At 52.4% G+C, this 22711-nt stretch overlaps 1 protein-coding gene across 2 annotated transcripts; it reads right to left on the reverse strand.

Moving 5' to 3' along the window:
• Window positions 1-40: 40 nt before the first annotated feature.
• Window positions 41-20382, reverse strand: DYNC2I2 (dynein 2 intermediate chain 2). 2 transcript variants are annotated; one of them, XM_042914064.1, is made up of 9 exons: window positions 20197-20382; window positions 8489-8737; window positions 3520-3629; window positions 2847-3004; window positions 2070-2179; window positions 1400-1567; window positions 969-1201; window positions 529-686; window positions 41-328 (listed from the first exon to the last, which is right to left on the reverse strand). In XM_042914064.1, exons 1-9 carry the CDS (start codon window positions 20380-20382, stop codon window positions 90-92), a joined length of 1611 nt encoding a protein of 536 aa, XP_042769998.1. In that variant the 3' UTR covers window positions 41-89. The 2 variants fall into 2 exon arrangements, with proteins under 2 accessions (XP_042769998.1, XP_042769999.1); XM_042914065.1 differs by lacking the exon at window positions 1400-1567.
• Between the last annotated feature and the right edge of the window lie 2329 nt (window positions 20383-22711).

Consider the following 22711-nt stretch of genomic DNA (forward strand, 5'->3'; position numbering starts at 1 on the left):
TCTTCATTCGGCCTCTGTCGGAACTCCAGAGCTCAGCTCAGGTGCAGCTTGCTCCTGCCCCCAACCCCCCACCCCCACCCCGGTTGTCCTCAGGCGGCCACCTCTGCTGCCAGCTGCTCCAGGTCCTCTGTCTCCCGGGGTCCTTGTTCGGTGAACTCGGTGCTCAGCTGCCACACCTTTACAGTGCCCTTGGCGTCACCGGCAGCCAGGAGCTGAGTCTGCTGGCGATTAAACTCAAGACAGTAGACCGGGCTATCATCCTGGGTTTGCTTGATTGAAACTGTGGGTTTCTGGGAGCTTTTCTGTAGATCAAACAGCTGCACGTCACCTGCAGGGAGAGAGAATCATGGGACAAGAGGCCCAGAACAGTGGCCTGTGCACCCAGGAAGAGAAACTCATGGCACAAGAGAAGTCCACCTGGTTTAGCCCTCCTTCCCCCACCTGCTGCCTCTCCCCAGCTCAGAATTCCAAGTACGTGCTGGGCCCGTATCACTTAAATGGATCTGAGCCTATCGTCCTATTTCCTACCTTCCCCGGAAGCAGCCGCAAACACCAAGGGGCGCACTGGGGACCAGCGCACGGCAAACAGGTACTTGTGGGACAGCTGCAGGGAGGCCAGGGGCTGGGCCTGCAACATGGAGTACAGGTGGATGTGGCCGTCGGTCCCCGCACTCAGGAAGAGATTCCTGGACAGGATGAAGGGCAGAGAGCCAGGCAAGGGGATGAGTACCGGGTGTCCTGCCCAACTCCCCCTGGGCTGTCACGTTCCTGAAAAGTCTCCATGGACCCCCAAACTGGGAATCCCCTTAGGGAGAGAAGGGCCAATCCCCAGGAGCCAACCACCCGAGCGCCGGGTAGGAGGGCTCAAATAGCGAAGACCTGGGCCCAGGCCAGACCACAGGCCCTGTAGGCCGCTCTATGGGGCTTCCTCACCCTCCCTGTGCCAGGTGCTCTGTGGCCTCCTCTACCTGTGGAAGGGGGAACAGCTCACAGAGTAGATGGGACCACCATGGGGAGAGAAGGTGAACCGTGCTGGGGCCCGCAAGGGCACAGAGCTAGGCATCCGCGTGAGGGCGGCCTCTTCTGCTGCCAGGGAACACTTGAGCGGGAAGCCACCTTCCGTGCCCAGAACAAAAAGGCTGGGGTCAAAGCCGGAGAAAGCCACCGCCGTAGCACCCACCTCGGTCTCCCCCCGGGGAGGCTGTGGAGAAATGAATGGCAGGGCAGAGCCAAGGGAATCTGGTCAGAGTCCCACAAGAGCCGAGTCACGCGAGTGGGAGCCACGTGACCTCAGTTGCTAGCACCGCCGCCCGTGCCGCCTGCCGCCACCCCCGAGGCCCACTTGCGGGGGTCCTACGGTGGGCGGGCGGGCAGGGGCGGCAGCTGGGGCCCCACGTACCTTCTTTAGCTTGGTGTTCCTCGGGAGCTGCTGCACGACCAGGGCGAAGCCCTCCGTGAGCTGCAGCTGGCCCACCCCGCCCCCCTGCCAGAGCAGCACTTTCCCGTCCGTGGCCACACTCAGCACCTGGAAGCGGTGGCTGTGCCGGGGCTCAGGTAGCCAAAGCACCTGGGACAACAGGGTACGGGACCAAGGTCAAGAAAGAGCTGCTTGCTCCCCAGGCTGCCCCCATTTCCCAGCAAGACCGGCGGTCACCCTCATCCCCCAACTACCCCTTCTCTTGCGGGAAAACCAAAGGGGGAATTCTGGGGGAGGCCCGGAACCGCCTCACACACCTGGGGGCAGACCCGAGGGTTCCGAGGTCCCTCCCTGAGACGCCAGGATAGCTGGGAGCCCCACATGGCCACTTGGAAGTTGGGGGAGCTGGGAGTGGCCCAGGGCCTGGGCGTGGCAGGGGGGCGGGTGTGACTTCTGCCCCGGGGGGCTAAGAATGCCGAAGGCCGGAGGCCGCTGTCCCTAACTGCCAACTCCTTGGTGACCTGCTGTGGCTGTGCGAGCAGGCCCCCTCTCTTCCGTTTCACCTCAAGGAGCAGGCCAGCGACAGCAGCACTCAGTTCAGGGAGAAGGGGAAGGTGCCTCCCCGCCCCCCACCGCGGCCCACTGCTCTGACCTGGTACACAGGGTCGGTGTGCGTGTCGTCCGTCAGGCCCGTGCGCCACAGCAGCGGGTCCTCGGGATGGCTCACGTCCCACACCAGCACCTCACCACTGTACAACCCGCCTGCGGGACCAAGCGCGCCCGGACAAGAGCTGACTCACGCGCAACAACCCGGTGCCCCAACCGAGCACCAGCCCCGCCCGCCCAGGGAGCAAGGACGGGGAGCCGCTTCCCCAGAGTCGCCGGAGGGGGGGGGGGGGGGGGGGGGAGTCCTGCCCTCTCCCCACTCTGGCCTGCTGTGCCCCCACCCACCCACTGCCAGGCTGATCTCCAGGCCCGACACCCTGCCGTGCCCTCCGGCACAACCCCTTTCCCAACACGTGTGGCTCCTGTCACCACCCACGGCTCCCCGAGGGTGCCCCTGTCGCCCTGCCTCGAGTCCTGACCAGGCTGCACCCTTGCGTGGCCCACACCCCATCAAGACTCAGCAAGGACCCGCCAACGCCCCCACCACCTCCTCCCCCTCCCCTTCTTCCTCACCACCCCCCCCCCCGCCTTTCCTCCCCATCCTCCTCCCCCTCCCCTTCTTCCTCACCCCACCCCCCCCCCCCCCCCGCCTTTCCTCCCCATCCTCCTCCTCCACACTCCACAACTGGCACGGCATCCTCACCTGAGCCCAGGGCTCTGCTCCCCAAGCAGACCTGCCCCAGCCGTGCCTGGGGGCCGAGGGCCCAGTGGAGAGCTCCCCTGTGGGCACCCTGCACAGGGTGGGGAGCAGAAGACGGCTCACCTGCGACATGGGACGGCTGCGTGGGGTGGAAGGCCAGGCACATGACGGCGCTGGGCACCTCCACCACTGCTGACGGCTGCTGGGGGTTCAGGCCTCGCCTGTCCAGGTTCCAGGTACACACGAAGGACTTCAGCGTGCTCCAGTCCCCGTCGTCCAACCTGCACAGGGACATGCCTGAGCCGGCTCTGCCCCGAGGCCAGGATCTCGCCCCCACCCTGCTCCTAGCACCAGACCCGCCACCCACCCACCGCCCCCTGATCAGCCTGCGTCCCCGTCACACCCAGACCGTACTGGGTGCTGTAGTGGCACAGGTTCCTCCATAGCACAGTGGCAGGACCTCCTCTAGAAAAGGGTTCCCGAGAACCAAGATGGGTCCACACGATAGCAGGGTTGGGGAACTGTGGCCCATCAGGAAACGGCTCACGGGGAAGAGGGGGCAGGCCCAGGGCGCACTGCCCTATGCTGGCAGGTGGGCACCAGGACAGTGGGCTCTAAGCCCCTCCCTCTGCTGCTCTTTCCAGCCAACCTGGTGCCTAGGCAGCCTCGAAAATAAAAAGACTCCCAGAATGGCCAAGCTCCAGGCCAACCTTCACCACACAGACAGGGAGAAAGAGGCTTAAACCAGAGTCTGAGGACCTCCCATTGCCCCACAGCCACCCCTGCTGCCGCTCACCGGCCATAGGCACAGGCCACCACGGAGCCGGTGCTGTTCCAGGAGACACTGGTCACATGCAGACCCTGCCCCTGGGCTGGGGGGTAGCCCAGGGTGTGCAGACACGTGACCTGCAAGAGACAAACCATCCCTAGCCCTGAGCCACAGAGCCCCCCAAAAGGCGGCCTTGTAGCCACCTAAAAACCACTACTACAAGCTTGGATCTCCAAAGCCACCCAGGTCCGCTGCCCGGTCCTGGAGGGAAATGTAGAGCCTTCATCCCAACACCACCCCAAACAGGATACTTCCAGAAACCCAGAAGAAAGGATCTTACGAACCGAGACAGATGCCAGGTTCTGGCTCAGAGTAAGACCCTGTTCTATACACAGTTTCAAAAGCTCTGGCTTCTGGAACTGGATGGTGCTCTATGTGCCACTAGACTATGCACCTGGAAATGGTTACAGTTTGGGGCGCCCGGGTGGCTCAGTCGGTTCAGCGTCCGACTTCAGCTCAGGTCACGATCGCGCGGTCCGTGAGTCTGAGCCCCACGTCGGGCTCTGGGCTGCCCCTCCCTGGCTTGCACACTCTGTCTCTCTCTCAAAAACAAATAAACATTAAAGCAATTTTTTTAATGGTTACAATTTTATGACTATTCTACCACATTAAACAAAAAACCATTTTTTTTTTTAAACCTCTGGCAGCTTCCCTCTCAGCCCATAGCAGCCTGGCACACCAAATGAAAAGGCTGGCAGTGCTGGCCACGGTGAGCGATCAGCCCAAGGTTTCTGGGAGGGGATGTGCCACACAGATCAAAACGTCTGTGAAAAGCTGCATACTCCTTGACCTTATGACTCCATATAAAGAAACTACCCGATGGAAAGAATCTAAACGTGTAAAAAGCTGTATGGTGGGAACCCTCACACACTGCTAGCAAGGACGGAGAATGGCAAGGCCACGGTGGGGAGACAGTCTGGTGGGTCTTCAAAAGCTAAAACATAGAGGCACCACACAACCCGGCAATTCTGCCCCTAGGTACACGCCCAAGAGAACTGAGCACACACGTTTACCGGGGCGCCCTGCTGGCTCTGTCCCTGGAGCGTGCGACTCTGGATCTCAGGGTCGTGAGTTCAAGCTCCACGCTGGGCACAGAGATTGCTTAAAAATTTTTTAAAGATTAAAAAAAAGCTGTCCAGTGTGGTAGGAGGTGAAGGGAACTCAAGAAAACCTTTTGTGTGGGGTGCCTGGGTGGCTCAGCCAGTTGGGCATCTGACTTCGGCTCAGGTGATAATCTTGTAATTGGTTGAGTTCGGACCCGCGCCAGGCTCTGTGCTGACAGATTGGAGCCTGGAGCCTGCTTTGGATTCTGCATCTCCCTCTCTCTCTGCCCTTCCCCTACTCATGCTGTGTATCTCTCCTTCTCTCTCTCAAGGATAAATAAACATTAGGAAAAATTGAAAGAAAGAAAGAAAGAAAGAAAGAAAGAAAGAAAGAAAGAAGGAAGGGAGGGAGGAAGGGAAAGGAAAGGAAAGGAAAGGAAAGGAAAGGAAAGGAAAGGAAAGGAAAGGAAAGGAAGGTTTCTTGATCTGGGTTCTGGCTCCACAGAAATGTTTTACTTTGGAAAGCCACAGGCCTGGACACTTGTGGTTTGTGCACTTTTTTACGTCATGTTCAACTAAAGTGTACATCAGAAGGCACCACAGACATTAAGTTATTTGTCACAACACTACGTATACCAGCAACCCACTACTTATACCCAGTGCACTTTAAAATCTGAAGATAAACCTACAATGTGGGAGAAGGGGGACCAAGGGACTTCTCTACACCTTCACTGTGGCGGACACGTGTTGGCCAAGACTCAGAATGGCATGGCCATGCCTGGGTGGCTCAGTCAGTTAAGCGTCTGACTTCGGCTTAGGCCACGACCTCACAGTTCGTGAGTTCGAGCCTCGCATCAGGATCTCTGCTGTCAGCACGGAGCCTGCTTCAGATCCTCTGCCTCCCTCTCTCTCTCTGCCCCTCCCTTCCTGTTTGTTTTCTCCTCCCCCCTCCTCAAATAAACATTAAAAAAAGAAAAAAGAAAAAAAAGACTCAGACCAGCACAAAGGGTGAACTGCCTGCACAGAGAACACACCTGGATAAACTCAGCTCAAAAAAATAAAGTGTATGGATGAAACATTAGGTGGTGTTTTATTTTTATTTATTTTTATTTTTTCGAGACAGAGCGTGTGCAAGCAAAATGGGGGCAAAGGGAGAGGGAGAGAGAGAATCTCAAGCAGGCTCCACGCTCAGTGCAGAGCCTAATGTGGGGCTCAATCTCATGACCATGAGATCAATAGTCAGAAATCAATAGTCAGATGCTCAACCAACTGAGCCACCCAGGCTCCAATTAGGTGTTTCAAAAGGACACGTGTGAAGTCTCCATAGCAACCTGACAACACAGAACAGGCTTTGCTCCCGACCAGAAAAGACCCCAAGACTGGCCACAGTGACTCACAGCTGTCAACACACGTGTGAAACAAGAGGCAGGAAACAACAGAACCAGGAGGTCAGCGGTTCCAGTGGGAGACCCTGGGTGGTCTCTTCCTTATCTCCAATTTCTAAGCTTTCCCCAAGGTTGTCCCACTGATTGTAGAATTCTGACATTATGGTTTCTCGTTAAGAGCAGCATCCCAGCCCTTCCAGAGCTACTACAGGACAATGATGAAATGTCAAGGCCAACACCTTGACAGAAGTAGAGAGAAAAACCCCAAGACAGTAATCCCATCATGAGGGAATCAACAAAGAACTGATGCAAAACAAGAAGTGGGAGGACAGACTCGCTGTCGATGTGATATAACAGCAAAGTGCTAACGCCCTCCTCTGCCCAATGCTCGCGCACCGCTAACATGCAGGGCTGCCCAGGGCCAGCTCACCAGGCTGCCACTCAAAGGGGGCAGCCTGATCTCCCGCCCACCCTCGTTTCTGGAGGATACCTCTCTAGAAGTGAAGCTGGGCGTCCACCCACAGGGGACTCAGATAAAGGACGACGTGTCCGTGCAGTGGGACCCAGTGTAGCCGCTGGGACGCCTACAGCACCTTTGTAGGAACTGACATGGAAAGCTCAAAGTGACAAAGGTCATCAGGAAAACGTACAGTGCTTTCCACTTGTTTAAAATGTTCTCAGTGACAACACTAGTAATGATGCTTGTGTTAGTGCAACACAGAGAAGACTCTAAAGGCGTGTGGGCGTGGGAACAAAGTGTCCCCTCCCACTGTCTACATGGTATATGTTCTGTATTTCTATACTGCCTGGACTTGTTATAATGAACATACATTGCTTCTGTAGTCAGAAAACAGATATTTTGGCACCTGGGTGGCTGAATCCGTTAATAAGGGTCCGAGTTCAGCTAAGGTCACGATCTCACGGTTTGTGAGTTCGAGCCCCGCGTCGGGCTCTGTGCTGACAGCTCGGGGCCTTGAGCCTGCTTTGGATTCTGTCTCCATCTCTCTCTGTCCCTCTCCTGCTCATGGTCTGTCTCTCTCTCCCTCTCTCTCTCAAATATAAATAAACATTAAAAAAATTTTTTTAAAGGAAAAAAACGTATTTTTTAAAGGGGGAGAAAGTAACACACACTTGGACCAAGTTAATCCATAGAAATGTGGGAACGTGCTAATAATAAAGAACAAAAGCTTAACCTCTGTTGGGGCGCCTGGGTGGCTTGGTCGGTTGGGCGGCCGACTTCGGCTCAGGTCATGATCTCGCGGTCCGTGAGTTCGAGCCCTGCGTCGGGCTCTGTGCTGACAGCTCAGAGCCTGGAGCCTGTTTCAGATTCTGTGTCTCCCTCTCTCTGACCCTCCCCCATTCATGCTCTGTCTCTCTCTGTCTCAAAAATAAATAAACGTTAAAAAAAAAAAATTAAAAAAAAAAAAGCTTAACCTCTGTAAAATTGGGTGGTGGGGCGGTGGGGCATGAGCAATGGCAAGGAGAGACAACAAGCTGGGCTCTTCCTCTTCCCTGAGCCCTTCTTGTGCCCGGCTTATAAGGAGTCAGTGACTGCCCACTGCGGTGTGGCCTCGGCAACTGCATTTCAGAGTGATTTTGAGGACTTCCCTCAAACTGATTTTCCCATGCCTTCCAGTGACTTGGTGGGAAGAGGGCAGAGGAGGGGGAGGGGCTAGAACAGGGCTATGACCTCTGAATACATAGTTACTCATCTGTTTCTACAGGAAGAAAGCACTGTATAAAAAAAAAAGTCTGGCTCAGAACTCCAAGGCTCCCCAGTCGAGGGCCCGCAGCCGTGAGCGAGCAGCCTGTCCACAGGGGAGGCTGAGGCCCAGCACGGAGCAAAAGCCAAGAGCCCCCCATTCGTCTCAAAGCCTAGCCTGCCTGTGCGGCCGGACACCTAAGTGTACAGGGTCACTCTGAGCTGAGCCTCGGAGACACTGAAGTCACTAGAGCATGGCAGTGAAACCAGACAGACCAGGGCTCAAATCCCAGCTTGGCCCGTTACAGCTGGGTGACCGTGGACAAGTCAGTTAGCCTCTCTGGGCCTTGTCTATAAAACAGAGATCATCCAAGTACCGCCTCATGCAGCTGTGCTGAGGAGTGAATGAGATGGCACAGAGAGCCCTCACCACATGGTGCCAGGGGAGACAGCCGAGCGGTGGAGAAAGTCTGGTCCAGAGTCAGACTCCCCACGTTCAAGCCTTGCCTCTACTGCTGACTAGCTCCATGTGATCCCAGAAAAATCGTTTCAACTCAGGAGCCTCCCCATCCCCAGCTGTAAATGGAGGTAACCACAAACTACTTCTTGACAGCAGGGAAGGCTCGATGACTTACTCTCATAAAACTCGGCTCAGCACCTGGCAAAAAGTAAGACCTCCATGAACGCAGTTACTATTATTGCATTATTGCTATTAACAGCATCTGGCCTAAGAGGACTTCCAACGGGGGCGGGCGAGGCTCAGGCTGGGGCAGAGGAGGAGGGCGTCCCAGGCTGCAGTTCCCTACCGTTGGCTGCTGCTCTGTCCAGTTCACCTCGAAGCCGTCAAAAGCGTGGCTCTGCCAGTTCTTATTCAGCTCTCGGATAACCATGGCCTCCACCCTCCGAAGAAAGGCTGCCAGCCTGGGGCTGTCGTGCTGGGCCACAGACCGAGCGCTGACCGGTGCAGGGACCTCGGTCTGCACCTCAGCATCCGCATGCTTCCGGGTCTGGACAGACGCTTCAGCAGTGGCAATGCTCGCCGTCTGGCAACTTTTCTGCAGAAAATCAAAACCCAGTGGTCACCAGTCAGCGGTCAGTGGTCACCAGTCAACCCAGGTCACTAGTGACCGCCTGCCTGGGCACTCTGTTCCCCCTACTAAACAGCACCCCTCCCGCGCTGCTGCTTACCCTCGGGCCAATGGGCCTCTGGTCATCCTGCCTGCCCCAGTCTGCCTCTTTGCTCTTGTAACTGGCCCATCTTTCAAAGGAGGAGCCCGATCTGTGCGCTATGGGTGAAGATGATCCCTCAACCGTCCTATGTGCACTGGGCCACAGTGAGTGGTTCAGGGGTGGTCAACATGATCCAGTAAGAGCCTGACCCAGGACTTTCGGTGACACTAGGACACCATTTGGAGGGGATGCTGGAGTGTCGCTTCTCTTTTTTTTCCCCAGGAGTGCCCTTTGGAAGATCCCGACAGCAATGAGAATCCTGTAATATTGCAGCCAGCACAGGGAAGCATCGCAGACCTGGCCACCAGCATCTCCCTCCCTTCGCAGGCCCCTTCCAAGGTGCCCCCATGATCAAAGGAAGCAGGTGAGTCTGTGATGAGCTAGTTGGTAGAAAGAAGGCAGGCTTCTCCCCAGCTGCCTCTTTTCTCCACCCTGCCCTCTGTCTCCAATTCCTTGTCCCCTCTTTAGCTGGCCACAGGGATAGACATCAGATCAGGGAAGGAACTACCAGCCTCCCTTTCTTATGGACAGGACCCATCATTTATCAAATGAGGAGGCCTAGCAGATCGTCATCTGCAAGAGGCTCTGCTCACACAGCCCCTCACCAGGCACCTGAACGTGCAGGGCAATGGCGAGGCCCGGAACCCCTGTGCACCTCCCCCACCTGGCTCAGGCTTGCGGGGGCAGGGCTGTGCACTAGGCCAGTGCCAGTAAGCCTAAAGGAAGGGAGCGGGCCCCACAAAGGGGCAGCTCTTCCTAGTACATGAAACACCTGTCCCCACGCTCCCCATCACATTCCACTAAATTGTCTTTTCTTATCCGCCTCCCATTAAATGGAGTTCCTCCAGCATCAGAACCCTGTCTGATCTCTATACCCAGCACTTTGCACGTATTTGGCACACAGCACAAGCCCATTTAGACAAGATATATGTACATATATTTTTATATATCTCCACTACACTGTATGTATTATGTTGTATACACACATAGACTATATATATCACACATATACTATTTACGTATATTTCCTTTACACCACACACACACACACACACACACACACACATTATTTACTGAGTGTCCACTTGCCAGGCACTGTCTGGGTACTATGGATACAGCAGAAAACAAAATGTGCAAAATCCCTGTGCCCGAGAAGCTTCCACAGGGGTTGGGGGTACACGAACAAGAAAATACCCACCAACTACCTATGGTGCCAAGTGCAGCAGATGTGTGGGAGAGAAGGGAACAGCCAGGGAGGTCTCTGGGGAAATGGCACTTGAGCTGAGGTGTGAAGGACAAAGGGAGAGCTGCAGGAGAGGGTCCTGGACAGAGATGGGAGGGGGAGGCCAGAGCAAAACCTTACAGTAGAAAACGTTCCGTGCTCAGAGACTGGACAGCAGGTGGCGTGCCTGGCCACAGTGGGTAAGGAGGGTGGCCCGAGCACAAGGGCACGGCCAGGAGGTGTCTGAGAGCCACAAGGTGTGGCCTGAGTGGGTTGTAAGCAGGGCCATGCCTTTTTGGCTGCTCGGGAAGAAGCGAGGAGCAGAGGACAGGTTTGACAACCAGTGGAATGTGATGGCAAATTCTGGGAAAAGAGAACACAGAAGCAGTTCTCCTGGGCCTCGTTTAGACCGAGATGCCTCCCATCCACATCGAGGTGTTGAGGATTCCCGAGAGCGGTCGCAAGGCGTGAGGCTCTGGAGAACATCCGACAGAGACATGACTTGAAACCACAGCACTGGAGGGGTCCACCAAGGGAGTGTGCACACTGAGGAATTCGTGGATGGGCATGAGGATCAGAAAGCATACAGGCTTGGGGTGCCTCAGTTGGTTAAACACCTGACTTCAGCTCAGGTCATGATCTCACGGTTCATGGGTTGGAGCCTCGTGTCGGGCTCTGTGCTGACAGCTCGGAGCCTGGAGCCCGCTTCGGATCCTGCGTCTCCCTCGCTCTCTGCCCCTCCTCTGCTCGTGCTCTGACTCTCTGTCTCACAAAAATAAGTAAAATGTAAGAAGAAGAAGAAGAAGAAGAAGAAGAAGAAGAAGGAGGAGGAGGAGGAGGAGGAGGAGGAGGAGGAGGAGGAGGAGGAGGAGGAGGAGAAGAAGAAAGAAAGAAAAAGAAAAGAAAGTAAAGAAAGTATACAGCCTGAGCCAAAATTCTAAGAGACTGGGTGAAAATCAAGCTTCCAGAAGCCACAATGATGGCAAGAGTGTTAGTTACTAAGTGCTAACTCAGGCACTGTCCCAAAAGTTTTACCCATATCTTATTCATCCTCACAACCACCCTATGAAGAAACTCCTATTTTTGCATTACTAACATGGACACTAAGGCACAAAGAAGTAATTCACCCAAGATCACACGGCAAAGAGGTGATCACAGTAGGCCTCGAATTCAGGCAGTCTGACCTGGTGTTCTCACCCAGTCTAACATCCTGGACACTCATCACATCGCATAAACCCAGAAAAAGTTTCTAAAAGAATGTTACCCCAATGACTTAATCGAAGACAAAAATGTCCACAAGATAGCAAGCTGTTATCTTTCCATCTACTTCCATTAATATTTCTTTGCTGGGCGCCTGGGTGGCTCAGTCGGTTAAGCGTCCAACTTCAGCTCAGGTCATGATCTCACAGTTTGTGGGTTCGAGCCCCGCGATGGGCTCTGTGCTGGCAGCTCGGAGCCTGGAGCCTGCTTCTGATTCTGTGTCTCCCTCTCTCTGCCCCTCCCCCATTCATGCTCTGTCTCTCTCTCTCAAAAATAAATAAACATTAAAATTTTTTCTTAAATATTTCTTTGCTGCTTGCTTATTCAGACAAAAGACAAATGTCAAAACACTAGGGAAAATTCAGAGGGAAAAAAAAACTTAAAACCAATGACACGCTGCACCCACAATTTTTTCTGTGAATTGGTAGGAAACTACTATCATTATTCTCTTTTCACTCTGGGACAACTAAGTAGTCTCCATAGTTCAAGAGCTGATTATCTGGCCCGACCCTGATCCGTCCCATACATCCCATCCCATCTGGAGATGAAGCCCCAAGGCCTCCAGAAGGGAAGGGCTTGCCCAAGGATACCCTGTGTAGACTGGTACCTTCTGTACCAGGCAGTGTGTGGCTGGACTGAGGCTCCCATAACAAGCCCTCTGAGACATCAGAGAAGTCAGGGAAGAATGAGATCCTTGCTTTCTGGGCCTCAGCAAGGTCAGGAAGAGGGGTGTTAAGGATGCTGGGCTCCCACACCTCAGAGGCAGAGGCACTACAGGAGGGACTGGGACCAGACTTTAATTACACCGGGAGGTGTGGCCAAGGGAAACAGAAAAATTCCCAAACCAAGATCACCAGTCACCACGCTCTGGAGTCTGAAGTCCCAGTGACCTCCAGCAGAGAGGAAGGCAGTGAGATTCAGGGACCAGAACCCAGTGTGGGAGCCCAGCTCTCCTGCCCCCAGGAGAGCCTGCAGACACCCAGAATGTCAGGACTCCTACCCAAGCCACCAAATGTGTCCCAATACCAGGACTGTAGCTTCTGACTAGATGAGAAGTGGACGCGAACCTAGGCTGGGCCAATCAAGCTCTCTTAGGGAAATTCACAACAGGGACAAAGATTTAACAAGATGGCATATGCCTAGAACGGAAACCTGGAAACGTTGGCCCCAACAATTAGCCAGGGCCACAACCAGGAGACAAGCAGAGACAGGCCTCAGGGGATACATGTAACATCAGAGTTGAAAGGTGGGGGACCCCCAAGTTTCCTAGATTCCTCAGGACCAGCTGCACCTTCAGAGGCCCAGGAGACATCCCGGCATCCTGAAGAGAAGTGCTTGACAGGAGCTGGTTTGGGCTGGTTTCTGTCACTTGCTATCAGAGTCCTACACTGACCCCTAGGAAGGCTCCCTGACTCCCAGGCCAATACCCCTCAACGCCTCACTTCTGAAATAATGGGTCTCTAGCTGGCATCTAGGACTGGCCGATCAATTTCAGGAACACTGGTGATGACAGAGGAAACGGCCCCACTGGGTCAGGTGATCAGCCACCACCCCAGGCCCCGAGGGGTGTGCTGAGAGAATACTGGGCTCTGCCTTGCATTCAGGTTCAGGCTGAGATTGACCAATGTCAGGTTAACTGTGCTCATGTGTGACTTAGTCATTCAGAAACCAGCCAGCCAGAAAAATGTATTCAGGGGGTATCACTATGAGGCATGAGTACTTCAAAGTCATGAGTAGAACAGTCACTTTCTTACTAAAAATATACATTCTAGGGGCACCTGGGTGGCTCAGTCGGTTAAGTGTCTGACTCTTGATTTCAGGTCAGGTGATGATCTCACAGTTTGTGGGATCAAGCCCCACATCAGGCTCCACTCTGACAGTATGGAGCCTGCTTGGGACTCTCTCTCCCTCTCTTTCACCTCTCAAAATAAATAAACTTAAATAAGTAAATAAATACACACATACATATATACATACATGCATAACATACATACACTCTAGGGGTGCCTGGCTGACAGTGCAGAGCCTGCTTAGGATTCTCTCTTTCCATCTCTCAAAATAAAGAAATAAAACTCTTAAAAAGAAATACATTCTAGGGGCGCCAAACTGGCTCAGTCAGTAGAGCATGTGACTCTTGGTCTTGGGGTCATGAGTTCAAGCCCCATGTTGGGTACAGAGATTATTTAATTTTATACATTCTAGATCTCCTCGACTCTACAATGTATTGTTTATAAAACATTCCAATTGTTTAATAATAGCTCTTCAGGGGAAAACTAGATGACATACACGGGCCATCTGTGAGACACACCGATTTTTAAGATGTGTCCTATGACTGAGGAACATCGCCATCCAGAGAGGAGGCGTCTTTGAAGGTCTGAGATGATGTGCAAAGGGAGGCCAAGCCCCCATCGGTCCCTTGGGTAGCAACCACTACCAGCCAATAGAAGCGGCACACGGCATCTCATTTCATCAACCAGCACGTCTGACTCGCGTGCAAAAGGACCTCAAAGACATTCTAGACCTGACTTCTCAACGGGCAGGCCCCAGAGTCCCTCAGAAGCTTGCTAAAACACAAGCTGCCTCCTCCAGCAGGGGGGCCGAGAGTGTGCTTTGTGAACAAGCCCCCAGATGATGCTGAGGCTGCAGGTGCAGAGGGCTGTTACTCAGACCCCACCCGTGGGTCTCACCCATCTGTATGCTTCCCAGGGCCACAGCCCAGGGTCCATCACCTCTTGCCCCCCCCCCCCCCAGCCCACAGCGCAGACCATGCTCTCACACACCCCCCACTTCTACCTCCGTCACTCTGGGAGCTGAAGCTTCACCTGGGGTGGGGTGAGATATGGTTCATCCCGGAGGCTGAGGGATGCCGTTAAGCCCACCTGAAGGACGCTGCCGGGCAGGTGGGGTGCGTGTGGCCTGTCGCCGTCACCTCACCACATCCAGCGGGCCCACTTCTGATCCTCCTCCCCAGAATTTCCCTTGTCCTCAGGTGGCCGTCACCCCCAAGGCCTCCCCCCACTTCTACCTCCTTCCCCATCAAGTCCTGCACACACACCTGATGAGAACACAGGTGTGATGGGAGCAGGGAGGACTCCGGCCTGAGCCAGCGTCTCTGGGCCCACACTGCAAACCCCCTGAGCGAGCACCACAATTTGACGCAGGTGTGAGGCACAATTCACAGCTAACGAGCAGACAAGGTGAGACAGGAATGTCTTAGATGCAAAGTTGAGCTGAGTGGGTTTCCTTTTTTTTTCAATTTATTTACTTTTGAGAGAGACAGAAACACAGTGTGAGTAGGGGAGGGACAGAGCGAGAGGGAGACAGAGAATCAGAAGCAGGCTCCAGACTCCGAGCCGTCAGCACAGAGCCCGATGCGGGGCTCGAACTCATGAACCGTGAGATCGTGACCTGAGCCGAAGTTGGACGCTTAACGGACTGAGCCCCCCAGGCACCTCCGGCTGAGTGGGTTTCGTGGTGGGATACAGGGACAACTGTGTCACCAGAGGCCTCTGAGAACGTAGAGTAACGGAACAATCTCCAGTTCATGTGAACTTGCCTCTTAGTATATCGGGGCAACAAACAGCTACTCAGAGAAGAGCGTGGAGCCAAGAGCCAACCAAGAGGACAATCGCAGACGTTTCCATGGAAGTTGGGAGATGCGTTAGGCTACACAACCTTGGAGCCGCAATTACTGCCGACTACCTTGGTGTCGTCTTGGTCTTTCAGTGTGCTCTCATGCCCCTTGAAAAAAAAATCTAGTATGGAAACTGTGTAGCAAACCCAAAGGTAGAGAACCACGGATTTAATTCTCCTTGAAAATTTGTAACAGGCCAGACCCAGGTTCAAAACAAATGCCCTCCAGCAGGGGGTGACATTGGCTACAGAAGCCACCAAGGCGAAGAGGCAGCCTGGGAAGAAGGAAGAGCCCGTGGGCAGGCAGCTAGTTGAACTCCAAGCAGGGGAGGAGAGTTGCAGCCTATGTGGGATGTCAGCACACAAGAAGATTATTCAACCCAGTATTTCCTGGGTGCCTCCGGGAGGTGCAAAAGTACACAAGACCCACTCCCTGCCTTCTGGGAGCTCGCAGTCCCAGAGACACAGACCTGAATGTCCAAAATGCATTCCATGGATGAAAAAGTTCCAGAACCAGATAGTGGTGATGGTTCCACATGATGAATGTACTGGACACCACTCAATTGTACACTTAAAAATTTCTATTTTTTCTAATTTCTAGGGAAATTTCTATTATATGTACCTTTTTTAAAAAAAGTTTTTTTAGGGGCGCCTGGGTGGCTCAGTTGGTTAAACGTCCGACTTCGGCTCAGGTCACGATCTCGCGATCCGTGAGTTCGAGCCCCGCGTCGGGCTCTGTGCTGATGGCTCAGAGCCTGGAGCCTGTTTCAGATTCTGTGTCTCCCTCTCTCTCTCTGACCCTCCCCTGTTCATCCTCTGTCTCTCTCTGTCTCAAAAAGTAAAACGTTAAAAAAAAAAAAATAAAAAAATAAAAAAAAATAAAAAAAAATAAAAAGTTTTTTTATATTTATGTGTTTCTGAGACAGAGAGAGACAGAGCATGAGTGGGGGAGGGGCAGAGAGAGAGGGAGACACAGAATCGGAAGCAGGCTCCAGGCCCTGAGCCGTGGGCACAGAGCCCGACGCGGGGCTCAAACCCACAAACCGCGAGATCATGACCTGAGCCGAAGTCGGACGCTCAACCGACTGAGCCACCCAGGCTACCCCTTTTTTTTAATTTTTTTTTTTAACAAACTTTTTTTTAAATTTTTTAAATGTTTTTTAAAATTTATTTTTGATACAGAGACAGAGTGTGAGCGGGGGAGGGTCAGAGAGACGGGGAGACACAGAGTCTGAAGCAGGCTCCAGGCTCTGAGCCATCAGCACAGAGCCCGACGCAGGGCTCGAACTCATGAACTGCAAGATCATGACCTGAGCCGAAGTCGGACGCTCAACTGACTGAGCCAGTCAGGCGCCCCTCTATTATATGTATCTTTTTAAAAAATTTTTTTATGTTTATTTATTTCTGAGACAGAGAGAGAGCACAAGCGGGGGAGAGTCAGAGAGAGAGGGAGATGCAGAATCCGAAGCAGGCTCCAGGCCCCGAGCCATCAGCACAGAGCCCAACACGGGGCTCGAACTCACAGACTGTGAGATCATGACCTGAGCCAGAGTCAATTGCTCAACCGATTGAGCCACCCGGGCGCCCCTCTGTTATATGTATCTTTCCACAATTTTTTTTTTTTTTAAGTAATCCCTACACCCAACATGGAGCTCAAACTCACGACCCCGAGATCAAAAGTCACATGCTCTACCAACTGAGCCAGTCAGGCTCTCCACCACAATTTTTAAAAAATGAAAAAAAAAACACAGCCCACATTTTCCTAGGATCAGCATTGGGCTGGCTTCAGAAAGGTAATGCTGCTGCTGGAAAGGAGGATGCATTCAATTGGTGGTCTCAAATTTTGCTACCTATCAGCACGACCTGGGGAGCTTTAATAAAACCAGATTCTCAAGTCACAACACATACCAATTTAGCCAGAACCGCTGGGAGGCAGACATCCATATTTTTCAGGAGTCTCCAGGACATTCCAGTGTCAACCATCTGGTTTGAGAAACTGCAGATGAGCAAGGAGGGATGATCAGGCACCCTCTATCTCAGGCAGCGGGACTGGTCCCTGACACGCCTCTGCCATCCGAGCAGCCCTAGGGCTTTCAAACTGTTTTCTTATCCACAATCTCATTTAACCCCTCACAAGGGGGTGCCTGGGTGGCTCAGGTTCAGTTGGTTGATCCATCCATCCCCTCAGGAAGTATTCTAACAAGGACCCATTTTGCAGAAGAGATCATGTGACTGGCCCAAAGCCCTAAAGAGGGTGTGCACCCCGGTCTTGAACCAAAGTCCAGGACCCTATCCCTCTGTAAACAGATTGGAATATGACAAGTAAAGCCAGGTCAGGCCAAAGACCATTAATATTAAAAAAAAAAAAAAAAAAAAAGGGGGGGGGGCGGGGGGTGCCTAGCTGGCTCAGTTGGTAGAGTATGAGGCTCCTGATCTCGGGGTCGTGACTTCAAGCTCCATGTTGGGTGTAAAGATTACTTTAAAAATAAAATCTGGAAAAAAAAAAAAAAAACTAAAAAAATTAAAAAAGAAAAAAAAATCCATCAATGGAACATGGAGGTACATTACAATATTGCACCGCTACATGGGCCAAAAACCACTGTCCAACTTTTCCAAAAAAACTTTTTAAAAAATTAAGAAACTGGGGCGCCTGGGTGGCTCAGTCAGTTAAGCGTCCGACTTCAGCTCAGGTCACGATCTCGCGGTCCATGAGTTCGAGCCCCGCGTCGGGCTCTGGGCTGATGGCTCAGAGCCTGGAGCCTGCTTCCGATTCTGTGTCTCCCTCTCTCTCTGCCCCTCCCCCGTTCATGTTCTGTCTCTCTCTGTCTCAAAAATAAATAAACGTTAAAAAAATTAAGAAACTGTATTTAAAAATTAGCTAAAACACTAATCACAGGACTTATTGATAAGAAAAAAAAAATGTAAACTGCCTAACAACTCATCAAAAGAGACAGGTTAAATAAAATGAAGTTACAAAAAAAAATTTTTTTAAACATGGACATTTGTTCAGGATGTATTAAGTGAAAAAACTGGGTCTATGAAATGTTGTGCACAGTGTGATTCCGTTTTTATTTAAAAAATGGGGCAGGGGCGCCTGGGTGGCTCAGTCTGTTCAGTATCCGACATCAGGTCATGACCTCGCGGTCCATGGGTTCCAGCCCCGCATCCAGCTCTGTGCTGACGGCTCAGAGCCTGGAGCCTGCTTCGGATTCTGTGTCTCCCTGTCTCTCTGCCCCTCCCCTGCTCACGCTCTGTCTCTCTCAAAAATAAATAAACATTTAAAAAAATTTTTTTTATTTAATTTTTTTTAAACATTTTATTTATTTTTGAGACAGGGAGAGATAGAGCATGAACAGGGGAGGGTCAGAGAGAGGGAGACACAGAATCCGAAACAGGCTCCAGGCTCCGAGCTGTCAGCACAGAGCCCGACGTGGGGCTCGAACTCACATACCGCGAGATCCTGACCTGAGCCGAAGTCGGCTGCTTAACCGACTGAGCCACCCAGGCGCCCCTTAAAAAATTTTTTTTAACTGGGGCAAAACAGACAAAGCAGGTACAAGTCGAATGGCCGGGGAATGGGGTGATTTTTATTTCCACTTTTTTTTTTTTTTTTTTTTTTGCATATCCAGATTTTTTCTAAATTTTGGACACACAACTTTTATAAAGAGAAAAAACTATTTTGGAAAAACCCATTTACCTTCTTCTGACCCTTGCAAAATTCTTACAACTCAACAAAAAAATCTGCTTCAGCAAGACAGGGGATGCTAGTTCAAGGGAACCACCCTCACAGATGAAAGCTTACACCTCCAGTGTTAGAATTAGTTCTTAGAACCTTACGGCTTAAAGCTATAGTTGCAAGGAAATGAACCTGCCTCAATTTCATTCTCTGTAAGGGAAAAAAAAAAAAAAAAAAAAGACGGATTCAGTGGTTCCCAGCCTAAAGTCTTCTAAAATCTGAATCTTCAGCAAGCAAGAGCTGTGTGATAAGGATGGAGATCAACTAAAATATCCACTTCCCTTTTCACCAGAACCATTTCGGTGCAGCCTGGTCAAGCGGGGAGTGCTTTCCCGGTAGATCAAATCCAGGCTTGAGACCCGCAGGCACACTACTGGCCTGAGGCAAGAAACCGGTCTTCCAGAGTTCTTCATTGGAAAACTCCCTAGTGTCGGGGAGGACCTGATGGGGTCACTCGCGCAGCAAGCTAAGCCTCGGTTCCCTCTTCTGATAAATGTGCGGCACCCTACAACGCCCCCCCCCCCATACCCATTTTCACCGAGGGGACGCCAACATCCCTACAACGATCTGCAAGGCACTATCTGACCCGCCTCGGCTTACCCTCTCTGACCTCAACCGGGACCACTCCCCCTTGTCTCATTCCTCGCCAGCTCTGCCACCTCCTCAAAACACAAGATCTGCTCCGACACCAACCCCAGGGCCTTTGCACTTGCAGTTTGCGCCGTCTGACGGTTCTGCCTCAGGTATCCACTTGGCTCACTCACTCCTCCCGGTCTTCGCTCAATTGTCGCCTTCTCGGTGAGGCCCACCCACCCTCTCACTCTCCAAACCAGTCCTTCTGATCCCGCACCCTTCTTTTACTTTTGTCCATGATGGCACTACTCGCCCTCTGACACACGACAAAATTTAATTGCATAAGTTGCCTACGGTCGGTGCCCTGCAAACGGCCCCAGGTCAGCTCCAGGAGGGACTTCATTCACTGACGGGTCCCCAGCGCCAGAACGGCTCTCGGCACACGGCAGGCCCTCAAAGTCCGCACAAAGACCCCTCCGGAGAAGACCTGGCACCCGGGAGCCCTGCCTCCTCAAAAAGCCTCGTTTTGTGTGCTTTTCATTAAACCACTGGAAAACCGGCGTGTCTCGACCTTAAATGCACTTCCTTCTTCTTTTTAAAGGAAAGTTAGTTTGAAACGCCTGAAAACTGCGGTTCACACAAAATCCTTCAAAACATGGGGTCTTCAGATGTTTTTAAGGAAAACCCCTTTTGTTGTCGGGTCTGGGGGGAGACTGGCACGAGAATGCCACAGGGCGGGTCTCCGTGGGTTAAAATACAAAAATAAAACGGGGGGACCCCAGAACCTGGCCCGGAGGCCGCGCGCGGACGGACCCTCGCCCTCCCTCCCGCGTCGCCGCGAGTCGGGCCCGCGCCCTCACCGTCTCCCGGCGGATGCCCTGGACGCCCCTCCACTGAGAAGGCACAGACGCCACGCCCAGGGTCTCGTCCTGCAGCGGCCCCGGCCGCCCCGGCCCCCCGGCGCTCGCAACCCCGCCTGTCGCCAGCGCCTCAGCTCCTGCGCTTCCCGCCGGGCGGAACGGCCCGGGCTGCGCGCGGGTTGCCATGGAGATAGCGCCGCCCTGTCGCGCCTGCGCACTGCAACATGACCTTCGCCCCTGCGCCTCCAGAGCGGAAGCCTGGGGAGGTGAGGCCATCGGCACCATTTTTTAATGGGTCAGACAGCCACCTCCGAGACCTGAGAGAACGAGATAAATTATTCTTTTTGGCCAGTGTGTGACAAACCCGGCCAGTTTTGGATACTCCATCCCCAGAAGGGGCACGCCTGAGCATGTGCGGGTACCCCTGGCCTGGGAGGAAAGTGCGGAAGTGGGGCACCGTGCCAGGCTCAAAGATGGCGCAGAGCGGCCGGGCGCAGAGGCGAAGACTGGGGGCTGCGACCAGAGTGCGCGGATGAGTTGTGGGGCCTGGGAGTGCCCAGCGGAAAAGTTGGGTGCTCCCAGCAGATCCCGCTCCAGATTGCGGCCACTTCGAGGCCTGGTGCTCACTCTCTGCTCCGTAGTTTCTGCCTCGATAGAATGGTGATTTAAAATATCCATATGCGGATCGGGAGTTTGGTTGGATCATTGGAAGGCCCAAATGAGGTCGAATACAGAAGACGGCTTGTTACATCGAAATTAAAGACCCAAGTAACTACCAGTTATTGAGTGTGTGTCGTGCGTCGGTCGGGCAGAGCCCAGAGATTTATGTATATTGAACTTATTAAATGCTCAAAACAACTCTATGAAGAGGCAACTGCTCTAAGTCCCATGAGGGTGCCAGTGGTTTGAGAAGTAACTGCGCCGCTCATCCAATAACACCCACAACACGTCTGCACAAGCCCCCGCAGATTGCTGCTTGGCCACAAAGCCCGCTTCTGGGCTTCTTGGCGGGTATCCTCCCGCCAGGTCCTCTGCGCTGCCTTCTTTCTATCCATGAACTCTTCAGGGATGCACCAACTCTGCACCCCCCCTCACACAACTGAGTCCTCATTTAGGACCCTGTTCCAGCCAAGGCCATAAAGACTGATTAGATTAACAGCACTGGGGGCGGGGGGCGGGGATGGAATGCAATAGAAATTTCTTCCAAAAAGAACCAGACAAAATTCTCCTTGTGAGGCCCTCTTAACGCTAAAGAATGTACACATGTCACCGAAGATTCCAAAACCACACTCAAAAAGAAGCTCAAGGCTGTGGGAGTCAAGAGGCCTAGATTTGAACACCGTTTGAATAGTGCTGTGTCCTCTTTAGTAGACTTGGTAATTCTCTGGGCCTCGGTTTCCCAGCTGTAAAATGAGGCTAGTAAGACTGGACCTGCTTTCCCTGACCAAGGGAAATATTTCAGGAAGAGAAGAGTGGTCCACAGTGTTAAATTCCCCAAACAGGTCAATGAGGATAAGGCCAGAAAATAGATCAGCCACTGAAACTGGCGTTCTGAATGATATCTGATGACCTTAGTGAGAACAATTTCAGTGGAATACGGGGAACAAAAGTCAGCCTGCAGAGGGTTTAAGAATGAAAGAAGGAAGCAGAAAAAGTAATGGACATTATTGACCAGCTAAACACAGGAAGTGGGTACGAGTATAAATTGGTAAAATCTAATTGGAGGGTAATTTGACCTTAAAGTCTCCTCTTTAATCTAGAAATCTTACTTGTGGGAATTTTTCCTGTGTCAACGATTACAGGTCTGCACAGATGTTGAGCCCCAAGGATATTCAACAACACATCATTTATAATAATATTACCATGATAATAGGAGAATCCTGCGGTCAACCTAAATTTCCAAGCAAAGTCATGCCACACAACAGGTGTTCACTAAATATCTGAGAAAGAATGTATAGTAGGCCTTTAACGGAGTATTTCTGACACACGATATAGAATCTCAGGTGGCCATTAGCAGTGTCATTATAGACATTTAAAAGTGGCAAAATGTGTAGCACATTAAAGTTTCTATAAAATGCAATTTACAGATAATGTATCCTGTTTCTATAACAATGTCTATTTCTAATAAAATCTAGGAATATAGATCTAAATATTGATCGCAGCTGCCTCTGGGTAATTTAAATTTCATTTTTTTTTTTTTTTTCTCTTTGGGGCATTCAAGTTTTATGTGGCCTATTTGGGGACAAGGAGAAGGGCAGTTGGGCAGCAAGAGGGCCTGTGGTGTCTGTCCAGTCGTCATTTCTCTCACCCTGAAGCAGCAGGCGCTCTAGCCCATCCTCTGTTACCCTGACAGCAGCTCAAACTCCTCTGCCCAGCCTCTGGGATGCCCCTCCCTGCTCTCTTAACCTTCAGTCCTCCCTGGAAGTGTTTACTTGCTAAAGGGACCAGATCCCAAACCCCTGTTATTGGCTCCCAGGGGACTAAATTTCTCTCCTCTGGAGCACTCCTCAAACTT

Source organism: Panthera leo, chromosome D4, assembly GCF_018350215.1.
Source record: "Panthera leo isolate Ple1 chromosome D4, P.leo_Ple1_pat1.1, whole genome shotgun sequence".
Lineage (NCBI taxonomy): Eukaryota > Metazoa > Chordata > Mammalia > Carnivora > Felidae > Panthera > Panthera leo.

Excerpts from the sequence above, each read along its gene's own strand:
- DYNC2I2 (XM_042914064.1), bottom strand. The coding sequence starts at position 20,382 with ATGGCAACCCGCGCGCAGCCCGGGCCGTTCCGCCCGGCGGGAAGCGCA. Across the intron at positions 2,180-2,846 it reads GCAGCCGTCCCATGTCGCAG|GCGGGTTGTACAGTGGTGAG; the intron begins GTGAGCCGTCTT and ends TTGGTCCCGCAG. Across the intron at positions 329-528 it reads TGCGGCTGCTTCCGGGGAAG|GTGACGTGCAGCTGTTTGAT; the intron begins GTAGGAAATAGG and ends CTCTCCCTGCAG.